Source organism: Equus caballus, chromosome 3 (assembly GCF_041296265.1).
Source record: "Equus caballus isolate H_3958 breed thoroughbred chromosome 3, TB-T2T, whole genome shotgun sequence".
NCBI classification, from domain to species: domain Eukaryota; kingdom Metazoa; phylum Chordata; class Mammalia; order Perissodactyla; family Equidae; genus Equus; species Equus caballus.
In genome coordinates, this window is record NC_091686.1 from 17325689 (window position 1) to 17350407 (window position 24719).

The following is a 24719-nucleotide window of genomic DNA, read 5'->3' on the forward strand; positions in this document are numbered from 1 at the left end:
AATTTCAAGTGAGAGAGGTATATATTTTTAGCTACATAGTCAGATACCTCATATAATTAGCAGACAATTCAATGTATCCCCAGTGGGATGATTTATCAGAAAGAAAGTCACCAAAACTTGTAAGCAGTCTGGATTCGTGTTTATTGAAGCCAGTAATTAGAGACATCTTCTTTTCCAGCACTAGAAAGCAAGGTCCACATGACTGCATACTGCATCCAGATAGAGCCACACCCCTGGACTAAGGCTGGTGGGGGAATAATCTGCAGTCCTAATTTTAAGTTAAAAACACCGATAAACTTAGTATAGAGACGACAGTGAACTTTCACTTACAGCATCAACATTGTTAAGGTCATGATGTACAGAGCAGTCACTTTCAACTTTGTTAAACTAATAAAACAGGACAACGTCTTCAGTGTAAATACTGATTTTAAAATGCCAATCAAAAAAAAGTGCAAACAAAATTAAATAATTCTAGCAGCATACCCGTTGCATTTTTAAGAAAGACCAATTCACGGCCTTTGTCGTGGCCACTTCTTCAAGGTTGGGCTTATTTCTTTGATTTTTCCATTTTAAAGACAAACAGTAGATGTAATCACTATAGTGTATATAAATAGTTATAAAATTGTCTTTAACAGTCTACCATACAAGTGTATTCTGCAAATAAAATGAATTTTACTTTAAAAAGTAAAGGCTGTTTATTGTTTGGCCTTTGGTTCCAATGCTTGAAAACCCCAAAATAACAAAAAATATCTTCCCTCCTCCCACCCCCTAAAAAGAACCCTGCAGCTCCCCAAAGTTGGTAGACTTTGGCAATCACTGAGCACATGACAGTATGCATCAGTTTCTTCTGATACTAGGAGCATCCAATTGTCATGAAAAACTAAAAGTGATCTCCAAGAAACCTTCCTTCACAAGACAGGTGTCTTAGCATTTGATCGTTTTTAGTACATTTTATATTGACACAAAAAGTGCTTATCAGTTTAAATGACAAAAAAACAAAAAGTAAAATTTTGCATTAAAATTTAAAATCACACTGTATCCCTCTTAGGCATGTGCCTTTGCAAGAATTCTTTCTTGTTTCTGAAGTCATTCATTTTGCCCCCCCGCCCCCAGCTGCTATAGTGGGACTAAGTGACCCCACCATTAGTGTGGCCACAAGCGGTTTGGCATCTATTGGTCACTACACCACAACTATCATTCCACAGTCAGTTTACTGTCATTACCTGGACAATCTGGTAATTGGAAGCCACAATACATTTTTTTAAAAAATAACAATTAAAAAAGGGGAAAAAAATGTATTTTCAACAACAAACTGGCACAAGAAACATCTTTTTATGTTTGTCAGAAAGGCAAGTAAATACTCAGCTTTCTCCTTAACAGTGTTTAGACCTTTACAAAAAAGCAATTCAAGACAGCCTAAGAGTCTTGTTATATAACATAAGATATTAAGTTATGCCCAGTACTATGTTAGTGGTCAGTCAAATCTGGTATGTAAAAGTAATGACATTAGGGAAGTTATGCTAGACACAGTACAACAAACATTCATATAAAAAAAGTAAACTCCACATAAATGAACCGTGGTTTTTTTCCCTTGGTTTGACAACAAATGTTTTATACATTAAATTAACGGTAGTGTTTGCATTTAAATGTTCTGTGTCTTGTATAAAATTAAAAGTGCCATTTCAAATCCACAAAAGTCATTTCCAGAATGGTGGTGTGACATGACAATGTGCATGAATTTGCCCTAAATGGAGACACCTGAAGCTCTATTTCCATAAGAAAAAAATGCTATGTTTTATGAAAAACACAAAATGAGAAATGTATCATCACCATTTTCAATATAAAACATTCACACTTTTTGTCCATCTGATAGCACTGATCAGACCAGGAAGCTAGGACAAGACCCTTCTGCATCAATGGAACTCTGTGAAGGTTTCCACAGACTAAGGCAGGGATTGGTGCAAGCCAATTAATCAGAGTGCAATTACATTAAAAACCTCCCTCAAACTGTCTGAAGCACAATGCATTATAGTAAAATGAGAGGTTGGTCACCCATTCTCTATTAGTAGGCCAGCCTGTGATAGTAAAAAAAAAAAAAAAAAAAAAAAAAAATTTTAATTTAAAAAACAAAGCGGGAGCTATTTAGAAAAATACAATTCAAAGTAAACTAATTTTGTAACTGCTGACTTTATAAACACCCCAGTGACTGCCCCACAATGCACAAGTGTGCAGCCCAGCACCTCCCACATGGCATGGCCTGGGCCAAGCACGGGAGTCCTGGGCAGCTGCCATCTTCCCCACCCCTGTGTCAGCTCCACCTGACTCAGGCACCCCCACACTTAGCACATCTTTCATAAGTTAATGATGTATTCAGAACAAGTCTAATTCCCATTTTGCTTAGTGTTTAGTTTGGAAATGCTTCTAAGTCTTAAAAATGATTATTTGACTTCTACTGAACACACAGTATTTACTAACACTGCTCATCTCCTCCTCCTTCCACCTCCTTCAACATTCAGCTTCCCCACCATCACTTTTCACATTCCTCCTTTCAGTCGTTCTTTTTCCTGGACTTTCTGTTACTTAATCTGCTTCCCAAGAACAAGTGAATTTGCTAACATGCAACTGGTCAGACTAACCACCATCTGATCAACGATTTCCTGGTCTCACTTGCTCCACCCTGAAAGAAAGTGGGCCCTCTTTCTCTTGATCTACCTTCCCCTCCACAAGAAGCCCAGCTGCACTTGCTTCCCACGAGAGCACCACATGCCTGAGAGTCCAAGGGTGATCCTTAACAAAAGGGTCTGACACATAACCTTCTACATGTGCATTTCACACTCGGACAAGCCAATCAAAGTATTTTTTTTTAAGTTCATCTCCCCTGCCCCAAAAAACTGATAGCATGTGCCATATCAGAAAAATCCTGGTCTTAGCAGATCAATATACATAGTTATTTGGTCATTTTACATATGCACTTTTTAAGGAGGATCAGGCTTCATTTTCTGTTGAAGAGTTTGTTACCATGGAGTCTGGCTTTCGAGTCATTCTATCCAGTTCTTCCTGAACATTTGTCAACACAGTCTTTTGTCCTTAAAAAAAAAAACAACAAAAAGTAGTGATGGGAAACCAGAAAAGAATTCTTAAAAAGGAACATTTAAAATTAAAATTACACAGACTTCTGTAATCATTTGTGGCGGTGATAACCTCAATGAGAATGAGGAAAGCCTTTTTTCACTGCAATGATTATGAGGAGACAGATCCCAATTCAGCATTTCTTAATGGCAAATGTCACAGGTCTCTGCTCCCCCGACTATGTGACTGCCCCCTGCCTGAGGATGCCTTTGAGCCAAACTCAAGGGCCTTTCTGAAAACCCTCTCACCACCCAACCCCAACCCCTATGCACTCTCATTGCCATCTTCCTAAAGGTGGTATCTGAGTTTCTGGCATGCAGCCTCAGGCGGAACAGGTGTTTAGGTTTTGTTTCTAATTACAACACTCTAGACTGACTCATACGGATAACCTGGAAACACCCTATTTCAATAAGAATATAAGACTAAGGCTAGACGTTTCAATCTTGCACAAGTTGGTGCTCATATTTTTTTGTTGTCAAATACTAACTGAGGCCTGGAAATTACCCCTATTTCCTGCCAGGGAATACCAGCTCACAGCCTGGGCCACTACACCAGACTCTGAGTCTCCAAGAACTCAGGAGCCCCTGAAAGTCCAGGTTAACCTGAGGATGGAGTGATTTCCAGAGGGTCCCCTTTGATCTGAAAACACCAATTAGGAAAAATGTTATATTAACATACCTTGTAGCCAATGGAAAATTAAAAGCAAAGATCCTTTAAAATGTCCTCAAGTTTCCTGGGAAAATGTGTAATTCCCAAGGAATGTGATGATTTTTGTTTCAGAGTTCTCCAAGACACAGACTTGCCCTACTGGCCCACATGCAAGGACAGATGGGTGGGCTGCCAGAGAGGTGTTATGTGTGACAGGTGGGGGGAGCATCACGGAGGATGAAATGATGACCTGCCAGTGAGACAGTGAGGGTTCACAGGCTTTGGCTCATGGCAAGACTAGGGGCAGTGGAGTAAACAAAAATCTTTATAAAGCACCACAGAAAATTAAATAGAATAAACAAAATGTCGATGGTACACCCTAGACAGTGACCTCCAATGGCCAGAGCTTTACACCAGGGCCATGTGTATGGTCTAGGATCTACCTCAACTCACCCAATAGTCAGTTCCTGAGAACCTGAATGTACTAAGACACACCTTAAATGTGCCAACGAAACCTGTATGGCAGTTAAGGTAATCCTACTATAAAGTATACTGCTCAGCATAAGGTGAAGATGTGGTTCCTTGCTTGGCTGTTGAGAACACCAAGGGTCCGCAGGTCAAGTGAAAGCAAACAATCCTGTCCGCCTCCCCACCTTCCAGCATCCCACAACCACAAGGGTCCTCAGACTCCAAGGGCCCTTTGGTACCTGACTTCTTGGCTGTGCTCTGCACCCCACCAGCACCAGGACTTCCAGGAGAACCTGTTTTTTTACTCAACAGACTGTTGAAGAAGCTGGCCAACACCCCTTCACTTGCTGCATTATCTAAGGAAACATTAAGAAAAAAAGGCATCACACAAACTGGATGACTCAATTAAACAAACAAAAACACTAGTTTTCAGCTTAGAATTACCAATTTGTGGCTATCATCTTCTTACAATACTGAGCTCATTTGGTTACTCTGATACCTTATATATTGCCACTGCTGAGGCTAATTACATGTTAGCATGATTAATAACAAGAAATCTGTTTAGATTTCCCACCTGTTTCGGGGCCCAAAAGATAACCTGACCTGTGCTCCACATCATCTCCCTGTCCATCAGGCAATGTTTTTTAATTTTCTAAGCCCATAACACTCCAAAGCTGCTGTGAAAAGCTCTCAATCGGAATAGAAGACAGTCAGCGAACACAGAAGAATTAAATAAAATTTTGTTTTGACCATTTTATTGCAGCCAACCCCTTCAGGTATTACTAAGTCACTGTGATGAGGGGTACTAAAACTACTAAGTAATTGAGCTTGACAAGAGAAGTGAAGGGGAAAGCAATCCCACAATTTATAAATGGCAATAATACAAACATAATGAGAAACAAAACAAAGGACTCAAAATGCATATTTTAAAGTGTCTTCTTATGTTCTATTCCTCTCTGAAGGAATCCGCACAGCCTAACCGAGGTCTACACAAAACCAGGTGTAAGGGCCACTGATTCCAACAAAGGAACAGGCTTTGGTCTCTAGTGACCACGAGCCCCCTCCCTGAGAGGGGAAGTAGAAAGCAGCCCTTTTTGGGGAAGAAAGCGGCCCAGCTGCCATGAGTCTCCACCTTTCAAACCCGGACATGCAGCCCCTGCAGGGCTCAGGCCTAGGACTAAACCCCTTTCCAGAGACGGGATACATACTTTTGATGTTTGGGTCCGGCTTCTTTACTGACGTGCCTGGGGAGGCGCTAGGCACGCTGGCTGGCCCTCCCCGGCCCTGGGTTCTTGGAGAGCCAGAGGGTCCTCTCGCAGGAGATTCCTAAGTGCAAAACCAACTCAAATCACACACAGGCATAAAAATAACAAAAAATACATCTTCTAAAAATGAAGACATGCTTCTGCAGGGTATTTTTCAGTCTAGGGAGAAGGGTGGCAGGACTGGGAGTTTGCTCCCAGCTCTGTCCCTTTCTTGACCTCAGTTTCTCCTGAGAGGAGAGATATCAAGATAACAAAGCCTCTTCACTCTAATTCCCAGGGCTGTACTCCTTCATCAGACATTTTCTGATTTCCTACTATGTTTCTGGCCCTGGGCCTTTAGGGGAACCAAATTCCCTCTGAAAATACAAAAGCCCACACAAGCTCTCACAAACAATGGTATAAAGTTTGAAGATACCCATGACACTGGACCTTGACCCTCTGTTTAGTTTAAGGTACTCACGGAGGCTCTTGTGGGCGTGGCTGGCTGCTTGGCAAGGAGTGACTGCAAAGAGAGGGACACACTGGCCATTAATCAAGGCCTGCAGAGTGCACTGTAGGTCTGGAAAACACTTCCAAGTATTCCACTAGAGGGCACCATTAACAACAACCAAGTCACAGGTTTTATACTAAAATCAAAAGATTTAAATTGAGCAGTTTGGTATATGGTGTAAACAATACTATAAGTAACCAGTTTTGAAGCTAAGGAAGCAGGGAGAGCAGAGAAGGGAGAATAGTTAGCAAAAAGAACCATCAACATCCCCCCCGCTGACCTGCCTATACCATCAGGAAGATCCATGACACTCTAACAACAGTCTGAGTGAAACAGAAAAGTGAGACTGGATTTGCATTCTGCACTTTCAGCCTGGGGAAGTTACTCTCCTTGCCTACAAAATGGGTGTTATCAGCTCACCCGCCTTCATGCACAGGGCTGTGTGGGGCTCTGTGAAATAATGGAAGTGAGGTCAGGGCACTTGGTAAATTGTTGATACAGAAAGTATTATGCCAGAAAACCAACATTTCCAGAGAGAAAGGGTACTTAACAAGACACTAAGCCTATCACTGTAGGAGAATCTGCAAAGCTGGAAGACGATCCCCTCAGGCAGGTGGTTTAACCCCTACCCTGTATCAATCCTAGAAATGGGAGGGAACAAGGAGGAGACCTGGTCACAAACCCTGTAAGGCTGGCAGCTCTCTGTGATACCCCAACCTTGCCCCAGGAGACTGGCCTTTCACTCATGAGAAAGCCTCTGCTCTGGCCTCACTGGTCTTCTCACCTGCTGCTTCATTAGGAACACCTGCTCATCCTCCGCTGCCAACTCTTTGTCGTGAACCAGCTGTGAAGTGAAACGACACACTTGTTTGTGGTCACAGACCAAGAACACTCGAACTACTGTCAAAATTCACGCTGAACGGAGAAGCCTGTGCTCAAGTCCCAACATGGGTCTGGAGAGAGTTTCTGCTGAGACAGCAGAGTATATTTTTCTAGCCTGGCACAGACCCTGTTCCAAGACCAGCCTTGGCATGTGGCCAAGTGAAATTTTAAAATCTGGCAGGTTCTAAATAACACCTTCCAGATTGGGTCTGAGGAGACTATAGAAGCAAGAGGATCTACTAACAGTAATCCAGAGGTGGTGGTGGCAGTGTCAGGACTTAATGGGAAACTTCGATCCAAATCCATGTGGGTACTCCAACACTCATGCCCCACCCCCCGGAGCCATTTACATAACACCAGACTTCATCTAAAGACTTTTTTAAAAGACCCTTGGATTACCCTTTTTTTTTCTTTTTCCCCAAACAGTTCATTATGTAAGACCTGTTTCTTTACAGGTTTTTTCCCCCATAAAAAACACTTACGACTCTTAAAATGATTGATTTGGGTACCTTTCTCACAGGAGGTTTCACAATAAAGTCTTCATACACATCTTCTGGCTTCACAGTTGTGAAATTTTCATGTAAAATAGCTATTTTCTTTTCATTGTCCCAACCTGCAGGTCTAAAGGCAAAGAGGGATTGACTCGCTTTTCCTGGACTGCCCTACAGCATACTCAGAGCACGTTTCTGGTTAGAGGACTCCTGGGTGAGATCCTTTCCCACAAGATCTGGTCTGTAGTTGCCGGGGCTGGCTTATAGCTTTCAGCAGACAAGCCAAAATTTACTGCAGATACAACCCATCAGATCAACATCACAGCTCCTGCTCCATACTGAGCTCATGGGATCCAACGCCTAAGGAGCCAGAATGAGATCTTACTGACTACACATGCTCACCCACAGGAAGTGCTCATTGCTTCCCACAACTCCACCCAGAAGAGCAAGGACACAATGGGGCCCTGTTCCAACAGAGTGGAGAATGCAGAAAGCAGCTCAGAAAAAAAAGCTCAGGACGGGACTGTTCTCTTGGGCTTTGGCATGGAGGCACCCCTCCCATGAGCTGTTTCTCTGAGAACTCTTCTTTCTGACAACAGTTTTCTTGTGGATTGGTCCATTAATTTTGCTAGTGTGAGAAGATGTACCCTAGAGCCAAGGGGGGTACTAGAACCTGCACTATCCTGCGCCCCAAACCAGAGGGACACAAGGAGTCCTTGAGACTCCTACATGGGTGCTGCCCAGTTCGACATCACCAGGCAGGATGGCACCCACATTCCATTAAGTTAAACTGCAGCCTACAGTTCCCACTAAACTCTCCGAAAGGAGTAATTGTAAAATGCCCTACATGACATACTTTTGAACTCTAGAACATCTAAAAGATGGTGACTGACTATTCTCACGGGCCTCCCATTCTCTATCCAACTCCTGCTCCAAAGATCTATAACCCAGAGGGTGCTTAGCCAGGGCACTCCACCCAAATGGCTTTGCTGACCTCACTAGCTCCCAAAGAGGCAACTACCAAGAGCACCAAAGGTGCAAAGGGACAGGGCGTGGTCAAGACATCACCAAGACCATGCAGCTCTGAGAAGCTGCAAAATGCTTCTCCACTCCAGGCCAGCCCCAAACCCAACCAGTCTCCCTGCTCCTCCTGCTCTTCAGGATCACATATGATTTGGGCACCGGGTGACTCCAAAAACATATCACTCGCGGAGCTTGTGTCTTTGGTGCCTGCCTGACTTCTCTGGACGATTGTCTAAAATGAGTCCAAGTAGCAGATCTGCGAGCAGCCTGAGTGAGGCTCTCCCTGAAGGTCTGGGAGACAACCTATTCAGTCCCCTGAGAGCTCTTGGCTTTCACACCTTCAGTCTTCTCACAGACTGTCCCCCTGCCCTTCCATTCCTTCTGGCCTGCCTGGCATACACCACTCATTCTTCCAGCATCACTCTCTCTTCCTTCCCTGCCACACTGCCTCGACTCCCCCATTACTGTCCTACCCCTCCTCAGCTGTATGTGTGTGTGTCCCCTACAGTGCTGTGTGCAGGGACCACATCTCAATCATTTCTGTGTCCTCAGCATAGAACCTAGGAGGTGCCCAGTATTTGCTTAGGTAAAGGGATACCTAAGCCTAAAAACATCGACCTACTAGGACAAGTCTTCTCAGAGACCATAGCTTACACATGTATTTATGCATCCACAAGAGCTATCATTCTCCAGTGAGCTCCCAAAATGTGAAATGTCAGAAACACAATAAGGATGCAGTATAGCCAAGGCCCATGTTGATGGGGACGCCAGCCAGGGCGCTCGCAATCACCCCAGCCAATGGGCAGAGAAACCAGATGCTTCAACAGAAACCATTCAGGATCCCCAAAGCGCCAATCCCCTACACTTCAACTCCCTCCCCCAGCCAGTATTTTACCAGAGTTGAGAATAAGTGGCAAAAATGGCTGGCTTAAATTTTGGTAACTTGCTTTTAATGAATAAAGGCAACACCCCTGACTTCACTCCACCCACTTCCCTCAGACTGGAGGCAGAATGGCAAGTAATCTGGAAAGGAGCAGAGAGAAAGCTGGGTTTATCTATCACCTCTGAGGTCCAGCCCCAGCACTTTGGCCCAAGGCAGCAGAAAGCTGGCTGCATAAGACAGAGACAGAAGGCACCTTACTTGGAGGGGTAAAATATAAAAAGCGAATGTATTATAAAGAGAAGAGTTTAAAAGCATCACTTATAAAGAACTCACATAAAAACTGCATCCTTTTCCACAACTAAGGCAGGTGTGGTAAAGTGGAAACCGTACGTTTTATGAACGATGTACTTATACAACAAGTCGAGGTTTTTCTCTTCCTTCACTGATGTGTAAATCAAGGCAGCTCCATCTGATCAACCTGCTTAAGGAAAACCAATTCACTGCAGGAGGAGACAAAGCAAACACACACAAGCACAATCCTCACAGTACTACTCACAGGTTGATCAGTTTTGGATCAACAGAAAGTGCTAAAATTTTAAAAACTAAAAAGGTAATAGTAGCAGATAAATGAGGTCAAAAGCATACAGCATGTTCATGCTAACGGGTTATGCAGTTCATTTTTTAACATCAAAACTGTTGTCTTTTGGCCCATCAGGCTGCTTCCCAAGAAGTCAAGTTAACAGCTCGGGGGCTAGCCCAGGAAAACACCCTCAGCATATCCAAGATACAGAGATTCTTTCCCAGGCAGATGCTCACATGCAATCAATTTATCATTAAGCACACCTTTTATGAGAGATGGGTACCTACTCATATTGGCACCCTCCACTGAGCTGGACAAGGAAAAGAGTCCAAAGGAAGTGGTAGGAACACATCCCTTGCTCTCACTCCAAGATGTGGGACTATGGTACTAACCACTATTGGATTTTTACAGAAACAAAATCCAAAAGACTGCTGACACAGCATCCCTTTCATGGACAGCACAAAACACAAACATATGGGAAACAGTTGTAGCATCTAAAACAATATTGTGTTGAGTAACCTTTTCTGCATAAAGCAAAGTTTAAAAAGATTTCCAAGATATGATAAAAGTAACCTGGTAATAAAATTATCACATATCAGCCTTCTTCTTAATATGAAAGCCTATCAAATATACCGCATTAAAAATATAAAGTGGGCCGACCCTGTGGCCAAGGGGTTAAGTTTGCACATTCTGCTTCAATGGCCCAGGGTTTCACTGGTTTGGATCCTGGGCATGGACATGGCACCACTCATCAGGCCATGCTGAGGTGGCATCCCACGTGGCACAACCAGAAGCACCTACAACTAGAACATACAACTATCTACTGGAGGGCTTTGGGGAGAAGGAAAAAAAAAAAAAACACTGGCAACAGATGTTAGCTCAGGTGCCAATCTTTAAAAAAAAGTTTTTTAATTTAAAAAAATAAAATAAAAAGTGATCAAAGATAGGCACAAATTAGTAAGTCTCAAATTTCAACACAGTAAAATACAAAACTAGCAAAAAGACGTATATAATTTCTCCCTGGCAAAAGACTATTTTGGATTCAGGGAGAATTTTCTCTCTTTGAAGATGCCCCATTTGGAGGGAAGCCTGAATTAGCATGGGCCCAGCACCACGCCCCAAGGATACACTGGAGGCAAAACCTCCGTAGGTGTGACTGGATGAAGTCAAAGTGCTCGTCCCTGTAATCATGCTCCTTCTCCAGGACACTCACCGCATCACACTGCAGGGAAGACAGAAAGAGAAAGGAGTCATCTTTTCGCCTCTCTGCCTGCTGAGGATGGGAACAGCATCTTCAGAAATAAATTATCATAGTTCCAAAGAAGACAGCCATAGCCAAAGGCCCAAGCATTAAGAGACAAGAGTGGAAAAGCAAATGGAGATTTTTCTCCTTCGTTCTGGGCCTCAGTTTCCATAGCTGTAAAATGGGGATATAATAGCCTCCATCACCTCACAGTTGTTCTAAGAATCAAACAAGGTGACATCAGGAAACAGGCCCACTGGACATGGCTGTGCACTGCACACTCCTTTGGGCTCCATTCTCACAGAATACGATGCGAATGGTATACCCGTAGCTGGGCAACACAGTGGCTCTGACTAGGAATAAAGTAGTTTTGAAACTCAAAATGTTTTCAAAGCTACTTCTTTTTCTTTTTAAGAGACAACTTTATTTCTCTATGAGTGAACTTAATTTCTATTCCCACCTCATCCTTCTAAAAGAATTCCCACCTCATCATTTTATAACTTTCTTCTACAAGAAAAAACTCAGACCTTGAGTGCCCTTCCTTCTTTTGCTAGAGTTATTATGTTCCTTTCCGAAAATCACCTCAAGTACAACAGACTTTAGAGACCAAAGCCCAAAAGAATTCTGCTGTTCCATATTATGTTTCCACCATTAGTTTGGGCTAGATAAACTGGTGTAAACAGCCTTAAGAAAACTGCTTTTAGCTCTGACATATTCAATGTAACTTAATAAATCCTGAATTAGCCCAACTCTCCCTTGGGAAGACACCTAATTAAAGCTTCTCAAAGTTTCTTTCAGATGGTGACTGTCCACTGGCCAAACTCAGCCAAGTTTACAATTCCCTGGTACACACCTTTGTGCACACTACCAACACTGGGATTCCCAGATTATGAGTCAGTACGTTGTCACCAAGAGGCAGGGCAACATTTTCTTCATCAGGACCCGAGGTCAGAGGCCCTCTTCTCTGTGGGGAACCTTGACAACCTTCTTCAGGCTCGATATAGTCTTGAAAATCTTTCACAACTACAGGTGAAAAAGGAAAAGAAAATTACACACACACACTCAAATAAAAATACACATGTCTGCTTTAGAAAACTTAAAAAGGTAGTAACAAGCACAAAACATAAAGAATTGTGACAAACTTCCTAACTGCATCCTACTGCACTATTAGGGATTTGGGGATGGTGATGCAAAATGCCAATTCTGACAAATTCAGTCTGAGCATTATAACTTCAGAGCAGCAAAGACAGTCCCCAGGACATCTTCAATTGTATCCAACTCTTAAATAGGTTTTATATTCTAAACTTCAATAGTTTTTACTATGAAAAAAGCCCACTTTTCTTATATATCTTACATTTTCAAAACATCAGAATAGTTGAACTGTGTTACTTCAACAGAGGCGACCACTAGAAGGAGCTTATAACTTCTAAAACTCAAGTCCTCATTAGAAATAGTAAAAAAATCTAAATTCCACAAGAACATGCTGCTCCTATACAGATGAGGCATGTCCACACTAAACAGCAAGGCTGGACTTGGCCAGCACCATCTGCATCTCTTCATCATCCTCACTCTTGGAGACTCAGTCTCACCTTTAGGCGATCCTGAGACATGTGCAGGGTTCATGGACCTGTTCTTGCCTAACATAAGAACAAGTCAGTGGTACAACATCCAGTTCTTGGCACATATAGTCAATACTTTGGCCAAGGGTGCAACCCCACAGGAGGGCCTTTAAGCTAGTCCATGGCTGTGGTTAAGCCAAGTAAACACAAAGCCCACAGACTAGCACCTTTTTATGGGCGCTTCAAGGCTCCCATGTGAGGCCAGAGAACAAGGACATGACGATCAAAGCTACTTCGAGCCAGAGGAGCAAAGAGACAGCTCTACCCTTCTACACCCAACAGGACTGAAGGACCAAAAGGCCATTTACTCTCATCCACAACAAGCTCATTAAGAAAATGCAAATACCTGGATTAAAAAGAACCTAGAGAAAGGTGCATGCACTCCTATTCACCCACAGAACAGGCTTGAAACACTTTAAAACAATGGGTTTAAATTTACAAAGATTTTAGGTTACCATTATATAACCTTCTGGAATTATCTGGGAACATAGTCTTCCATATAATACTGGGCAAACTGAAAACAAGTGACTACACCCTAAAGTGCAGATATGGTAACATTTCATCTTTAAAACTTCTCTTTAATTAAGCTCATTCATATAATGTCATTGCCACTGTAAACAATCTACTTAAGAGAACTTTACTGCATTTTGGACAAAAACAGAGAAGGGTTTTCTGATGAACTGAATCAAGGGTTCTGACATTTTCTCTTTAAAAGCCTTTTAATAAATCTTCAAATCAATGAAAAATACAATGGCTTAACTGTCTAGGTAATATCTATAACTGCCCAAGATCATATGAGGCACTCAACCAAGGCTTCCAAGACAGTGAGCACGGCAGAGCCTGGACCGGGTCACAGGCGAGCTAAGTTACTGTGGGAACTGAGGCAGGGGCAGGGCAGCTCCAGCAGTCTGCCCCATGACCCTCCATTAACTACTGTGTTGCACAAACTCTGCGGTATTCTACATGTGCCATGATGTAAAAATGGTTGGGAAGCTCTGGGTTAGACAATTCACTCTCTAAAGGCATGACTTAATTATGGCTGTCCAACAAGAGTAGGAAATGCACATGAGTTTTTAATAACTCAGAATTTTAGAAAATAAGTTGGAAGGCAGAGCAAATGTTGTAACAGAGGTTGGTGAAAAGGGAGGATAAAAACACTAAGCACTGTCCTGGGAGGCTACCCTTTACCATCAGATGGGAGTGGGTATGGGAAGGCGATCACAGAGTGCTCTACCATAGCTGCTGCCACCTCTTTCTCATCTTTTCCCTCCTATCTCATTGGTCACTCATTGGTTTCACAGTCCTGAGAAGACCCCACAGATAGCACCCAATCTTTTTCCTCTACTTGATAAGCAAGGGGAGCCCCAGATATAAAGCAGGAAAGACAAGACTAATCTATACACAAGCACCACCTTCTGGTGGCTCTGGGGTTGCTCTGCCCTCCCCCTCACCCAGAGCCTGCAGCCAAACAGCTGGCACAGATTCAGGACCACTGGGGAATCGAATCCTGAAAGAGTGGCCTGCCATGCAGCAGCTTTCCAAACTCTGCAGACTGTAGACTGGTGATGGATTGGAAACTACACTGAGTGACAGCCCTTCACTCATTCAATATAATACCTAGAGTCCAATTAATCTGGAAAGCGGGACTCCTCTGAGCAAGAGGATGGCTAAATGCTTTATTAAAATGCAACCTGAAACCAGCACTAAGAAAGGCACTCCTTTAACATGCGACATGAAGGCGTGACTACCATTCCAAACATCTCAGAGGAGGGGCAGTGAAAACAATGGAGGCCCTCAGAAGGTTAACCAGTCATGAGGCATGGAGGCGGTTCCAGCAATTGCTAGTTGCCCTCCAGCGTCCTCTCCTCTTCCTCCTCATAACCAAACCACCCTGATACTTGGAACACACAGGCCACACAGACTACATTTCCCAGCCTCCTTAGAAAGACAGCAGGCACACGCCCCTCAGCCCTTCTTTCCTCTTCCTCCATCCTGCTGCCTGGAACACGGATGTGAAGGCTAGAGTTCTAGTTATCAAGAGGAAGAGAACCACACCCTAGAGATGACAAAGTAGTCAGCAGGAAGGAGCCAGGGTCCTTGACCTGTCTTCTCATAGCTGCTCCAGGCCTGAATTGCCTACCTCTGGACTTCATTTACAGGAAAGAGAACTAAACCTCAGTCTTGTTTAAGCCACTGTTATTTTGGGTTTTGTGTCACATGAGGCTGAACTAATCCTAAGTGACACAGATATCAATGACTAAGACCACAAAATAAATTCAGTGTGTCATGGGAACACAAGCTTCCCAGGAGCAGGCATCTAGTCTGCTGTATGAGTCCCCATTGCCTAGAAGAGAACTGGTGCGAGGCAGATACTTTCCCTATCTGGGGAAGAGCAACAGCCTTGGCTCAATCTCCTTTTTCTCTGTTTTAACAAATCTTTACAAGGCTCTAACTCTAAGAAAACAGGTTCAGAAAAATCTCCAGTGCATTAACCCACTAATCTGGGTACGATGCTAAATGTGCAAAGGAAAACAGCTCTTCAGCCTCAGAGCTATCCTGAGAAGTTGTCTTTAAGGTCTCTATTTCAGGAGAAAAAGAGGCATTATCTAGAAAGGTCAGTGGTTGAAGACAGACGAGCTGAGCTGCATAACAATCACTGCAGCACACATGTGGGTGACCGGGGAAACAGACACGCACACAGCAAACCAAAGAATTAGACGTTAAACTCCCTGTTTCAGCTAATGTGGAACAGGAGTAAGACGAAGTTATGACAGGAAGACACACAGCAGAAATCTGATTTGAAAAGCACATCAAAATTCTGACCCCTTCTGCCAATAAGTGTGAAGATCCCGTGTGCCATGCCCCAGCAGCCCTCATTAATTCACTAAAGGGAATGATGTCATCCTGTGGAAGTGAGCCAGACTGAGCCAAGCCTGCCCTGGCCAAGACTGCTGCTGCCGCCACTGCCACAGCTCCAGCCCCTGCCCCTCCCATTTCCCTGGCAAGTGGACAGAAACTGATGTAACTGCACAGAAGCAAGGGAAAGGGAAAACAAGCTTCTGAACCACATTAAGAACAAAAAACAAAACAAACTTCCTTTAATTTGAAAGTTCTTTGTTCTCAAAAGGACTTGGACGTCCTTAGTCTTAAAATAAGCTTTCATTTTAATGACAAAAGAATGACCTTGCTATTTCTAGCTAAAACCATATTTGCTGGATCCCAAAACGAACTAAGGTAACGAGCTGAAAGAGTTGTCTTTTGTAGGGCTTCCTTTAAACCTGCCAACAAGAGGGTCCACAGGGCCTCAATGGAGTGCCAGGGCAACGGACTTAGGCTGCAGAGACCACAGTAAGTGTCCACACCCACTGACGCTGCCTCAGCAGACAGACAGTAACAGAAAAGCCAGAAGACCCACAAAACTGATCACATTTTGGGGGGGGGGGGGGAGGGTGAGAGAAGAACTCTTATTTTAAAAGAGAACCAATGAAGATAATAAGGAATATTGGTTCATTTATGTTCTTCCACTGTGACACGAGATAAAGACTGCTTTGAAAACTTTTTGACTACTGAATTTACAAGAGCAACTCTGCAATAAATGGTACAAACAAAACACAGACACTCTGTAAGGGAAGCTTTGCAGCCTCTTGACACTGAAAAAGAAGGTGATCAGAACCATCCAAAGAGACTAATGAATTTTTCCATTAAGAAAATACTATTTTACTTACACTTCCTTTCCAGCTCCCTCATTTCTTCTGGTGGAATTTTCATTTTATCAATGTGCTCACGTAAAACACTAGCCCATTTCTGTAGAGATTCCATCACAGTCCAAGGCCTAGACATGTCTGCAACAAAAATGACCAGGGTCTCTGGCAAGGATTCAGCAGAAACTGCAAACTTCAGCAGGCCTTTGTGGTACAGGTCTCCATCCAGAATCCACACATTGCAGCGCGTGTGATCTAAGGAAAGAAGGGAAGCTAAGTTACTACCTGACAATGACCATGAGCACAGCTGAAAGAAGAGCCACATCAGGAAGAACTTGAAGGCGACAGCCACAGAAGTCCCTACAGAATACAAATGGAAATCCGAACCAGAAAAGGACTCAAGTGCTCAGTGGACTGCAATCCTTGGTCAAGGTGGCTGATGAATTTGTCTAAATGAATTGTCTAAACTGTAAAATTTTTTAACTACCATAATATATTTTGCCCACATCTAAAAAAATTCCAGCAATGTCTGAGGAGTAAAGCATGAAGGACATTTTAGCTTTCAATAAGAATCAAAAGATACTAATAAAAGCTACAAATGTTCACTGATCAACTGTGCCATAGTCTAAATAACCCATTCTCCTAAGGCACCAGCAATCTGTGAGGCAGCAAGCTGAGCTGAAGAGCCGGCGGTTAAACAAGCTCCTCTCGTGCCAGTCACTCAGCAGTGCATTCACATACTACGAAGGGCGCCAAAGAGACTGGACCTTTGTATTTAAATCCCAAGATAAAAACATTACTTATATAAATTGATATATGAACTACTGGGTGCCCGATGATACTAAGGAATTATAGTTATTTTTCGTATGACAATAATATGGTTATGTTTTTAAAAATCCTTATCTTTTAGACACACATACGGAAGTACTCACAGATGAAATGATATAACATCTGAAATGTGCTTCAAAATAATCCAGTGTGAAGTGAAAAGAGAAGAGGGTGAAAGTACAGTTGAAATAAAATTGATCAAGAACTGGTAACTGTTGAAGGCAGGTGACAGATACACTGGGGTTCATGAGACTAGTCTACGTTGCATGTATTTTTTGTTTTCCATAATAAAGTTAAAAACACATACACACATATACGCAAGTGCTGACATTTAATGAAGCATGTGGTTCCAAAATCACACCCGGATGATCAAAGAATAGAAGATAATTCTCCAAAATGATAATAAAAATTTTGAGATATGATTTTTGAGAAATATTTTTTTACAAAAGTGCCTTCAAGGAGAACTCCTATCATCAAAAACACTATTTCATTAACTTCTTTCCCAATAAATTCCAACATACACTTTAAAAACCTGTCTTCCATTAGCTACCTTTATTGCAAAATCAATTCATTAAGATGCTGTAAAAAAATTTATATTCATGACTTTATTCCAACAGAATAATAAGTTACCTACATCTAGCTGCACTTTCAAAACTCTAATACATTTTAGATAGTGGTTTTGGTTGGGTTCAATGAATGCCTTCAAAAATATTGCTCTGTATCTGAAGCCCAGAGATTTTAATGCCTGCCCCTCACCAGGCCTGGTTCCTTTTTTTCAGTCTCTCTTCTCACTGCCCACTACACAGAACCCACCCACGTGCACGCAGATCACACACACCACATGTGGCATTAAATGGATGCCCCCAACCCTGGAGGCAGTGGTCCTTTGACCTGTCATGCCCCACCACAAACCAAAGACAAGCCAGAGACCATTTTCTCTAGCTGGGTGATCGCCAGCAAAATGTATATTTATAACACCATCACGCCACATGATAAAAAAGACTACAGCTGAAAGATATATAATTAACCACAGCTAAGGGCAACTCTTCCATCAAAGAGGAACTTGCAAGTAGGTGGCCTAAAAAAATCCCATAAATGCAGAGACCAAGAAGTTCTTAAGGCAACCTTAAGGAATCTGAAATAAAAGTTAACATGTACTTCATCTCAAAGGCAAGTGGATATGGTTAATATGATGCTTTGGCATGAAATATGTAACAAGCAGCTAGAGATTCACAAAATACCTATACTATGTTTTATACTTTGAAAAGGGTACTAGAACTACCACTTTGTCTCAAGCATTTGACTACACCTGTCACACGCCAACTCTCATTCTGTCAACCTACAAAATAGGTACCGTTACCCAATTCTAGAAATGAGGAAACAGAGGTGCAGAGTGGTTCAGTCAGTCACAACTAGTGATTACAGGAGTGGGATTCTAAACCAGTTCTACCTGGCTCCAAAGCCCAAGTTCTTTCCACCATAAGAATGCTGCCAACAAAGACAGGAAGCAAAAGACTCAAATGAGGCCCTCTAGGCCTGGCTCAGTGGCCCCTAAGTCCCAGCCCTACTCACACAGATTCCAGTAGGCCTAGATGGCACCTGAATGCCTTTGTCCTCCTTACACAAGGTCAGCCCTCAGCACTGGGTCTATCTCCTACCTTTCTTTCACATCTTTCACGGAATGTTCAGCATGGCAAAGGAAGCTGAGGGAGGAGGAGCAGGAATAAAGTCCCCGGGGTTCAAAGAGGACCACTAAGTTAACGTTAATACAACTCAGGTCTCCAAGCTTTCACAAGAGATCCTTACCTATGCCCTCTATCACATGACTCTTAGAGATTGAAGAATCTCAGTGCTGGAAAGGACCTGGGTCCAGCTTCTTCATTTTAGCAATAAGGACATGAAGGACCAGAGGTGGTGGGATTTGCCTACTTATATAATCACTCTTACATCATGATCCTTACTGTTTAAATGGGTAAAGACAAATACAAAGAAAGTAATGAAGATATTTCATCCTTAGGCTGCAGATATCTTTCCTACAAATAAAAAGATCTAGGCATCAATAACTGTTTATTTTACAGCCATTCAAGACCTAACATAAAGCCTAAAGTTTTTTTGTTTTATGGGTTTTTGTTTTTGAGGAAGATTAGCCCTTAGCTAATATCTGCCGCCAATCCTCCTCTTTTTTTGGCTGAGGAAGACTGGTCCTGAGCTAACATCCAAGCCCATTTTCCTCTACTTTATATGTGGGATGCCTGCCACAGCATGGCTTGCCAAGTAGTGTGTAGGTCTGCACCTGGGATCTGAACCAGCGAACTCCGGGCCACCCAAGTGGAACGTGCGAACTTAACTGCTGTGCCATCGGGCCGGCCCCAAACCTAAAGTTTTTAAAGGAAGCATTACTGACTAGTGGTAACCAAAAATCATTATTCCAATCCAACTCATACTTATAAGAAAGAATTTTAAAATGATATCTAATCCTTTTAAGAGTGCTTACCATGTACTTTTAATCCTAACTACCCTGTAGGTAGAAACAATTACCATCCAGATCCTGGAGATGAGGAATGAAAACAGAACACTATCACTTCTGAGCCTCTATTCCCTCCACTGAAAGGGACACAAGAAATTACCATTTCTAAACTGTCACAAAGAGACTCAGAAAACTCTCCTGTGATGCTGTGAACCACACCAATTTCAGATTCTCCCCTAGAACCATGCAGAGTAACAGTGGTGCCCAGATCAGTCTGCCAAGCGCTGTTTTCATAGAAAAGTCCAAAGCTTTTAAAAACATCTTTCTTACTACAGTTGGGTGCACCTGAAATTTTACCTTCAGTATCTCCTTTCAAGTGGGGGCTACCCAGAGCAGCAGCTAACAGCCCCATTCCCTATTTTTGCTAACATACTCTACAAAGGAAAGTGAGTAAAGTCTTGCAAAGACATACACTTCATCTATCCCCCCGTTTCTAATTCTCTTAGAACTAAGAAAATTGAGACTGCCTGGCCATGTTGCAGGAGCCAGAACCAAGTAGTCAGAGACCTGCACACACCCCTTATCATGGATCAATGCGTCACTCACCATCTCGGTCCTCGTCATGGACACTGAGGTAGAGATACTCCAGGCCTCTCCCTTTTTTGCCATGCTCGGCTCCTTGTAGTTTAGTCATGAGGGTTGTTTTACCAGAACCATCTTCACCTACAAATGACGGATGTAAGAAAGACAAATGTACTGTTCATTCTAAGCTAGGATGGGGAGTCTTGACATTCACTCAACAAAGAACAACTAGGAATTTCATGCAGAGCCTGCTCTTGTCTCATCTGCATTCATAAACACAGCGGGCTTTGCTGTAAGAGTGGCTGAGGCGGGGAGGAGTGACAAAGGCGGTAAGTTCTAAGATCTAAAATGATATTCTACTGCAGTTAACCTTCCTTCATGAGGGATGGAATAAGGCAGGTCCACAGGCCCTACCTACAGTTTACAAGTCATGCATCTGGAGAAGTGAAAGTAAACAGTGGGGCTAGTTTCTCATAAAATAAACTTCTACCACAAGAAAAGCAAGAAATCTTCAAAATATAATTAACCTTAAAGCCCAGAAACTCTGAACTAAAAAAGTCTGATCCTGCCTCACAATCATGAGGAATGGAAGCTATGATTTACTTTTGATTTTAGTACATCTCTTTCATAAGCATCCTGAAGGGTAGGAAACTGATGAAAATAATTACAGACTTAAGCAAAACTCTTAAGCATAATCTCAATAATTATCAAGCGCCTCCTCATCCCCCTCCACCCAACTAACAACCCCGCCCCCCCCACAAAGAAACCTTAAACATCAAGAACTACCACCAAGAAACACCACTAGGCACCCCTGGGACTTCATAATATGGAATTACAGCACATGAGAACTGCAAGGCATTCCACAGATCAAAAGCCTCCCCGCCATCCCAACACCACTCCCTTATTCCGGGCCTCCACATCCCATCTGGACCAGGGGAGCACCTGTCAGCCGGACTTCAGCACCTGCTCATTTTGAGCCACCTGCCAGAGTTCTCTGCCTAAAACATGGATCTGGTGACCTTGATTCCCCACTTCTAGTAGATCTCTAGGGATCTTCTATTACTTACTGCTGTGGCTATCACCTCAAGACCACATGCTTCCCTGAAAAACAGTGGGAAAACGGCCCTCGAAGTGATTCCCATGAGGATTAGGGGATGGAAGTGAAATAAAAGGTCCTGGAGAATCAGGGGCCTTCAGGAAAAAGCATCAACTCTCCAGGCTTCCACAATGTGCCCCCAACTTACCTCATCAGTCACCTTCCACAAGGAGCTTCTGGCAACTTCCAACCCCCACCTTCTTGTCACCTCTCTGTTCCTGCAAACACTTACCCTCTGTGGCCCTGCATGTTGACACACCCTTCAAAACACCTGACCTCCAAATTACCCTCTTCCAAACAGCACCAAGCAACGTGATGATCCCACAGTAATCTACCCATTCCTAGCACGGTGTAGCACAATCACCAACACATCTCTCTCTCACTAGACTGAGATTCTTGTGTGGTGTCTGAGGGATGTCTGTGCTGTCCCAGTGCCCAGTCTACAGGACCCACCCAACAAATGGATTTGCTGTATGAATGAACCCAGTCAAACTCCTTCATTTGTATGAAGAAATTGAGACCAGAGATGTTAAGGGACCTGACCCAGGTAACCCGGCAGTGAGGACCGCAACAACGCGAAGTCGTCCCTGGTGAGGATTCCAAGCCCTGCTGTCCTTTGCAGAGCCCCTCTGACTGTGCACTGCTCATGATGATTGAAGAATGGCTCTTGCAGCATCTCTCCCGAGCCTAGATCCCAAGTCACTTGTTCTCCGGCCTCCTCCACCTAACCTTGTCATCTATTCACTCCCCTCTCCAGGTCCACCATTCAGTGAACTTCGAGACTATGAGCGGACGGAGTCAGGGACATTTAAAGCAAGGCTGATGTTGCGGCCAAACGCCTAAGGAATGTGCCGACAATCCCATGCCAGCACCACGGGCTCTCCAAAAGGGACAGCATCCCAACCCCAGACGCGGTGGACTTGGCCACTCTCCGGCTGTCCAGCCGGGGTCTCCAGGCCCTCCCGGACGAGGAGGGCTGCGGGCAGGCGGCAAGGGAGAGGAAGGCTGGGACCTGTGAGAGGGGCGCCCGCCTCGCCCACCCCAGCTCCCCGGGCAACGCCCTGCCGCCGGTGCTCACCAAAGACCAGGATGTTCTTGCCGGAAGGCAGTTTAGACCTGGCGCGAGTGGACACCTCGCTCAGGATCGAGGACCTGTAGGGACAACGGCAGAACGGTCAGCGCCGGGGCCAGCACGGACCTCAACCGCCCGCGACCGGCTGTCAGTCTGTCCGACGGCCCGGCGCCCCGCCCGGCTCCCCGCCCGGCCCCCCGCCCGGCCCCTCGCGATCTCACCATAGGCTCTGGCCCTCCTCCTCCTCGCTAGTCAGGTCGCCGGCGGCCGCCACCGCGGGCCCGTTGGGGCCCAGCAGCAGCTTCTTCTCCACCCCCACCGGCGCCATCTTGCCAACTGCAGCCACAAAGAGGGCCCTCCCCCGGGCCCGCCGAGGACCCGCGAGGACCCCAGCTGGGGCGCCCGCCGCCCGCCACCCCCGCGCCGCCCGCCCCGCAGGGCCAGCGCCGCCCACCGCGCTCTGCCGGGCCCGTGATGTCCTCCGGCTCCCGCAAGTCCGTGAGGCCGCCGAGGTGGCGGGAGGTGGGTGGCGGTCAGGCGGCCGCCGGGGCAGCTATGCGCAGGGAGGCGGTGGCGGGAGCGGGAGCCGCCCGGACGGAGGGCACGCTGGCGGCCTCTGCCGGCCGAGGGGCGCTGCGGCACTCCGCCCCGGGTCCTCGCCCGCTCGCCGGTCCCGCGGCGCCGTCGGGGCCGAGGCAACCAGGTTGCCTGACGGCAAAAGCTCAGGCTTTGGAATGAGAATAATAGACGATAGCGCCGTTGGCCTAGCGCTGACCGTGTGCCGGAGTCACACATTATCTCACTGAATTCTGTCTAACCCTTTTACAGATGAGAAACCTGAAGCTCAGACAGCCTAAGAAACCTGTCCAAGGACCCAATGCTAGAAGAGAGCACCCCAGTACTTCCAATCTCATTCACCGATCTTAACCTATTATGTCATGAATTTTGCCTAATCCTAATGATGCCCCGCATTGAAACACTGGCCTTATGCCAGTCCCCCAGATCCTCATCAAGATCTTGCTTTTCACCTCCTCCTTCCTTGACTCTATTTAAGATGGTGAGGTAGTGATCTTTACCGCAGTGAACAAATACGCTTGAGTTTAATAAGTTTTTTTAATGATATTTTCAGGGAACCACTATTTGACACCAGAAATAGGAGGCTTTAATTTCCTTTCCTCAGGGGAAAAAAAAAGGAAAGGAAAAGGAAGAGATGTGAAAAGGGAAGGGACAGGGAAAAGAAAAGGGAAGGAAGAGGGTAATGGCAGAAAAGGAAAGAAAAAACTCATTTCACCTATCAAGCTTAACTTCAGGTGTGGCCTCTACCTGACGGCTCTTGCTATCCTCTGTGGAAACAGGCTCACCTTACAAGGCATTTCTAAATATCACAAGAAAGTGGGATATGGCAGAAAATCAATCACCTCTGTGGGTTTCAGATTAGGATTCTCATCCTGGCTCTGCCAAAATGTTCACAGCATGAATTACAGGCTCCAATGAATGGGCATATCACCTGCCAACCTGAATGTAAGATTCAAACAAGACAATGGGAGTGAAAACCCATTAAGAGTTACACTCCTGGAAGTCTGGGAAGAGCAGGCAAAGTGTTGTAAATCATAAAAGGGCAAGCAGTGTCTGAATTTTCATAAGACAGAAGATGAAGTTAAAAAATACAGGTCAGTGAACTTCATCACCTAGGTGAAATTCTCTAATGTAACCAGTTAAAAAAGGAAAAGATAGCACCAGATTTATAGTTTCTTTCTTTTTTGCAGGAATACCAGGTAGGAGGATGCCGCAAGACAGAGCAAATGCAGATTTCAACAGGGCATTTGACAATTCACATCATAGACAAGCAAGTGAAATGTAGGCTGGACGATAGCATTGAGGCTTGTTAAAGACCAGGCCCAGAGGGGGCTGACGAGCAGGGACCACAAGAGGAGGCTGCGAGGGGCCTGCTCTAATCTCCCACCCTGGCCCAGCCAATTCAGGGTGCCAGTAGTGACTTGGTGAGAATGCAACAGCACACTCATAGAAGTGTGGATGACCTGAAGCAGAAAGAGATGCCCAATATTCTGGATGACAAACTGAGTACAGACTAAATCTAACAAGATGAAATTTAACAGGGACTACTAAAGTCCTATATAGTGGGGTTTAAAATAAATGCACAAGAACAAGATAGGAATGAATAAAAATTATAATCTGTAAGTCTTAACTATATTAACTATAATCAGTTGGTCATGTAGAATGCCAAGAAGCAT

General features: G+C 44.3%; 1 protein-coding gene across 1 annotated transcript; it reads right to left on the bottom strand.

Moving 5' to 3' along the window:
* Positions 1-117: 117 nt before the first annotated feature.
* On the bottom strand, positions 118-22862 carry DYNC1LI2 (dynein cytoplasmic 1 light intermediate chain 2). Its single transcript, XM_023637134.2, has 13 exons — positions 22689-22862; positions 22474-22547; positions 20324-20440; positions 16447-16677; positions 11956-12125; positions 10988-11081; positions 9613-9748; positions 7392-7503; positions 6785-6844; positions 5971-6012; positions 5454-5571; positions 4485-4601; positions 118-3086 (listed from the first exon to the last, which is right to left on the bottom strand). Exons 1-13 carry the CDS (start codon positions 22793-22795, stop codon positions 2986-2988), a joined length of 1479 nt encoding a protein of 492 aa, XP_023492902.1. The 5' UTR covers positions 22796-22862; the 3' UTR covers positions 118-2985.
* Positions 22863-24719: the final 1857 nt, after the last annotated feature.

Bases quoted from the DNA above. Each gene is read 5' to 3' on its own strand.
- DYNC1LI2 (XM_023637134.2), bottom strand. From the start codon at position 22,795: ATGGCGCCGGTGGGGGTGGAGAAGAAGCTGCTGCTGGGCCCCAACGGG. The intron at 20,441-22,473 runs GTGAGCACCGGC...CGTCATTTGTAG, and splicing joins CAAGAACATCCTGGTCTTTG to GTGAAGATGGTTCTGGTAAA. The intron at 5,572-5,970 runs GTGAGTACCTTA...TTTTGCACTTAG, and splicing joins CCACGCCCACAAGAGCCTCC to GAATCTCCTGCGAGAGGACC.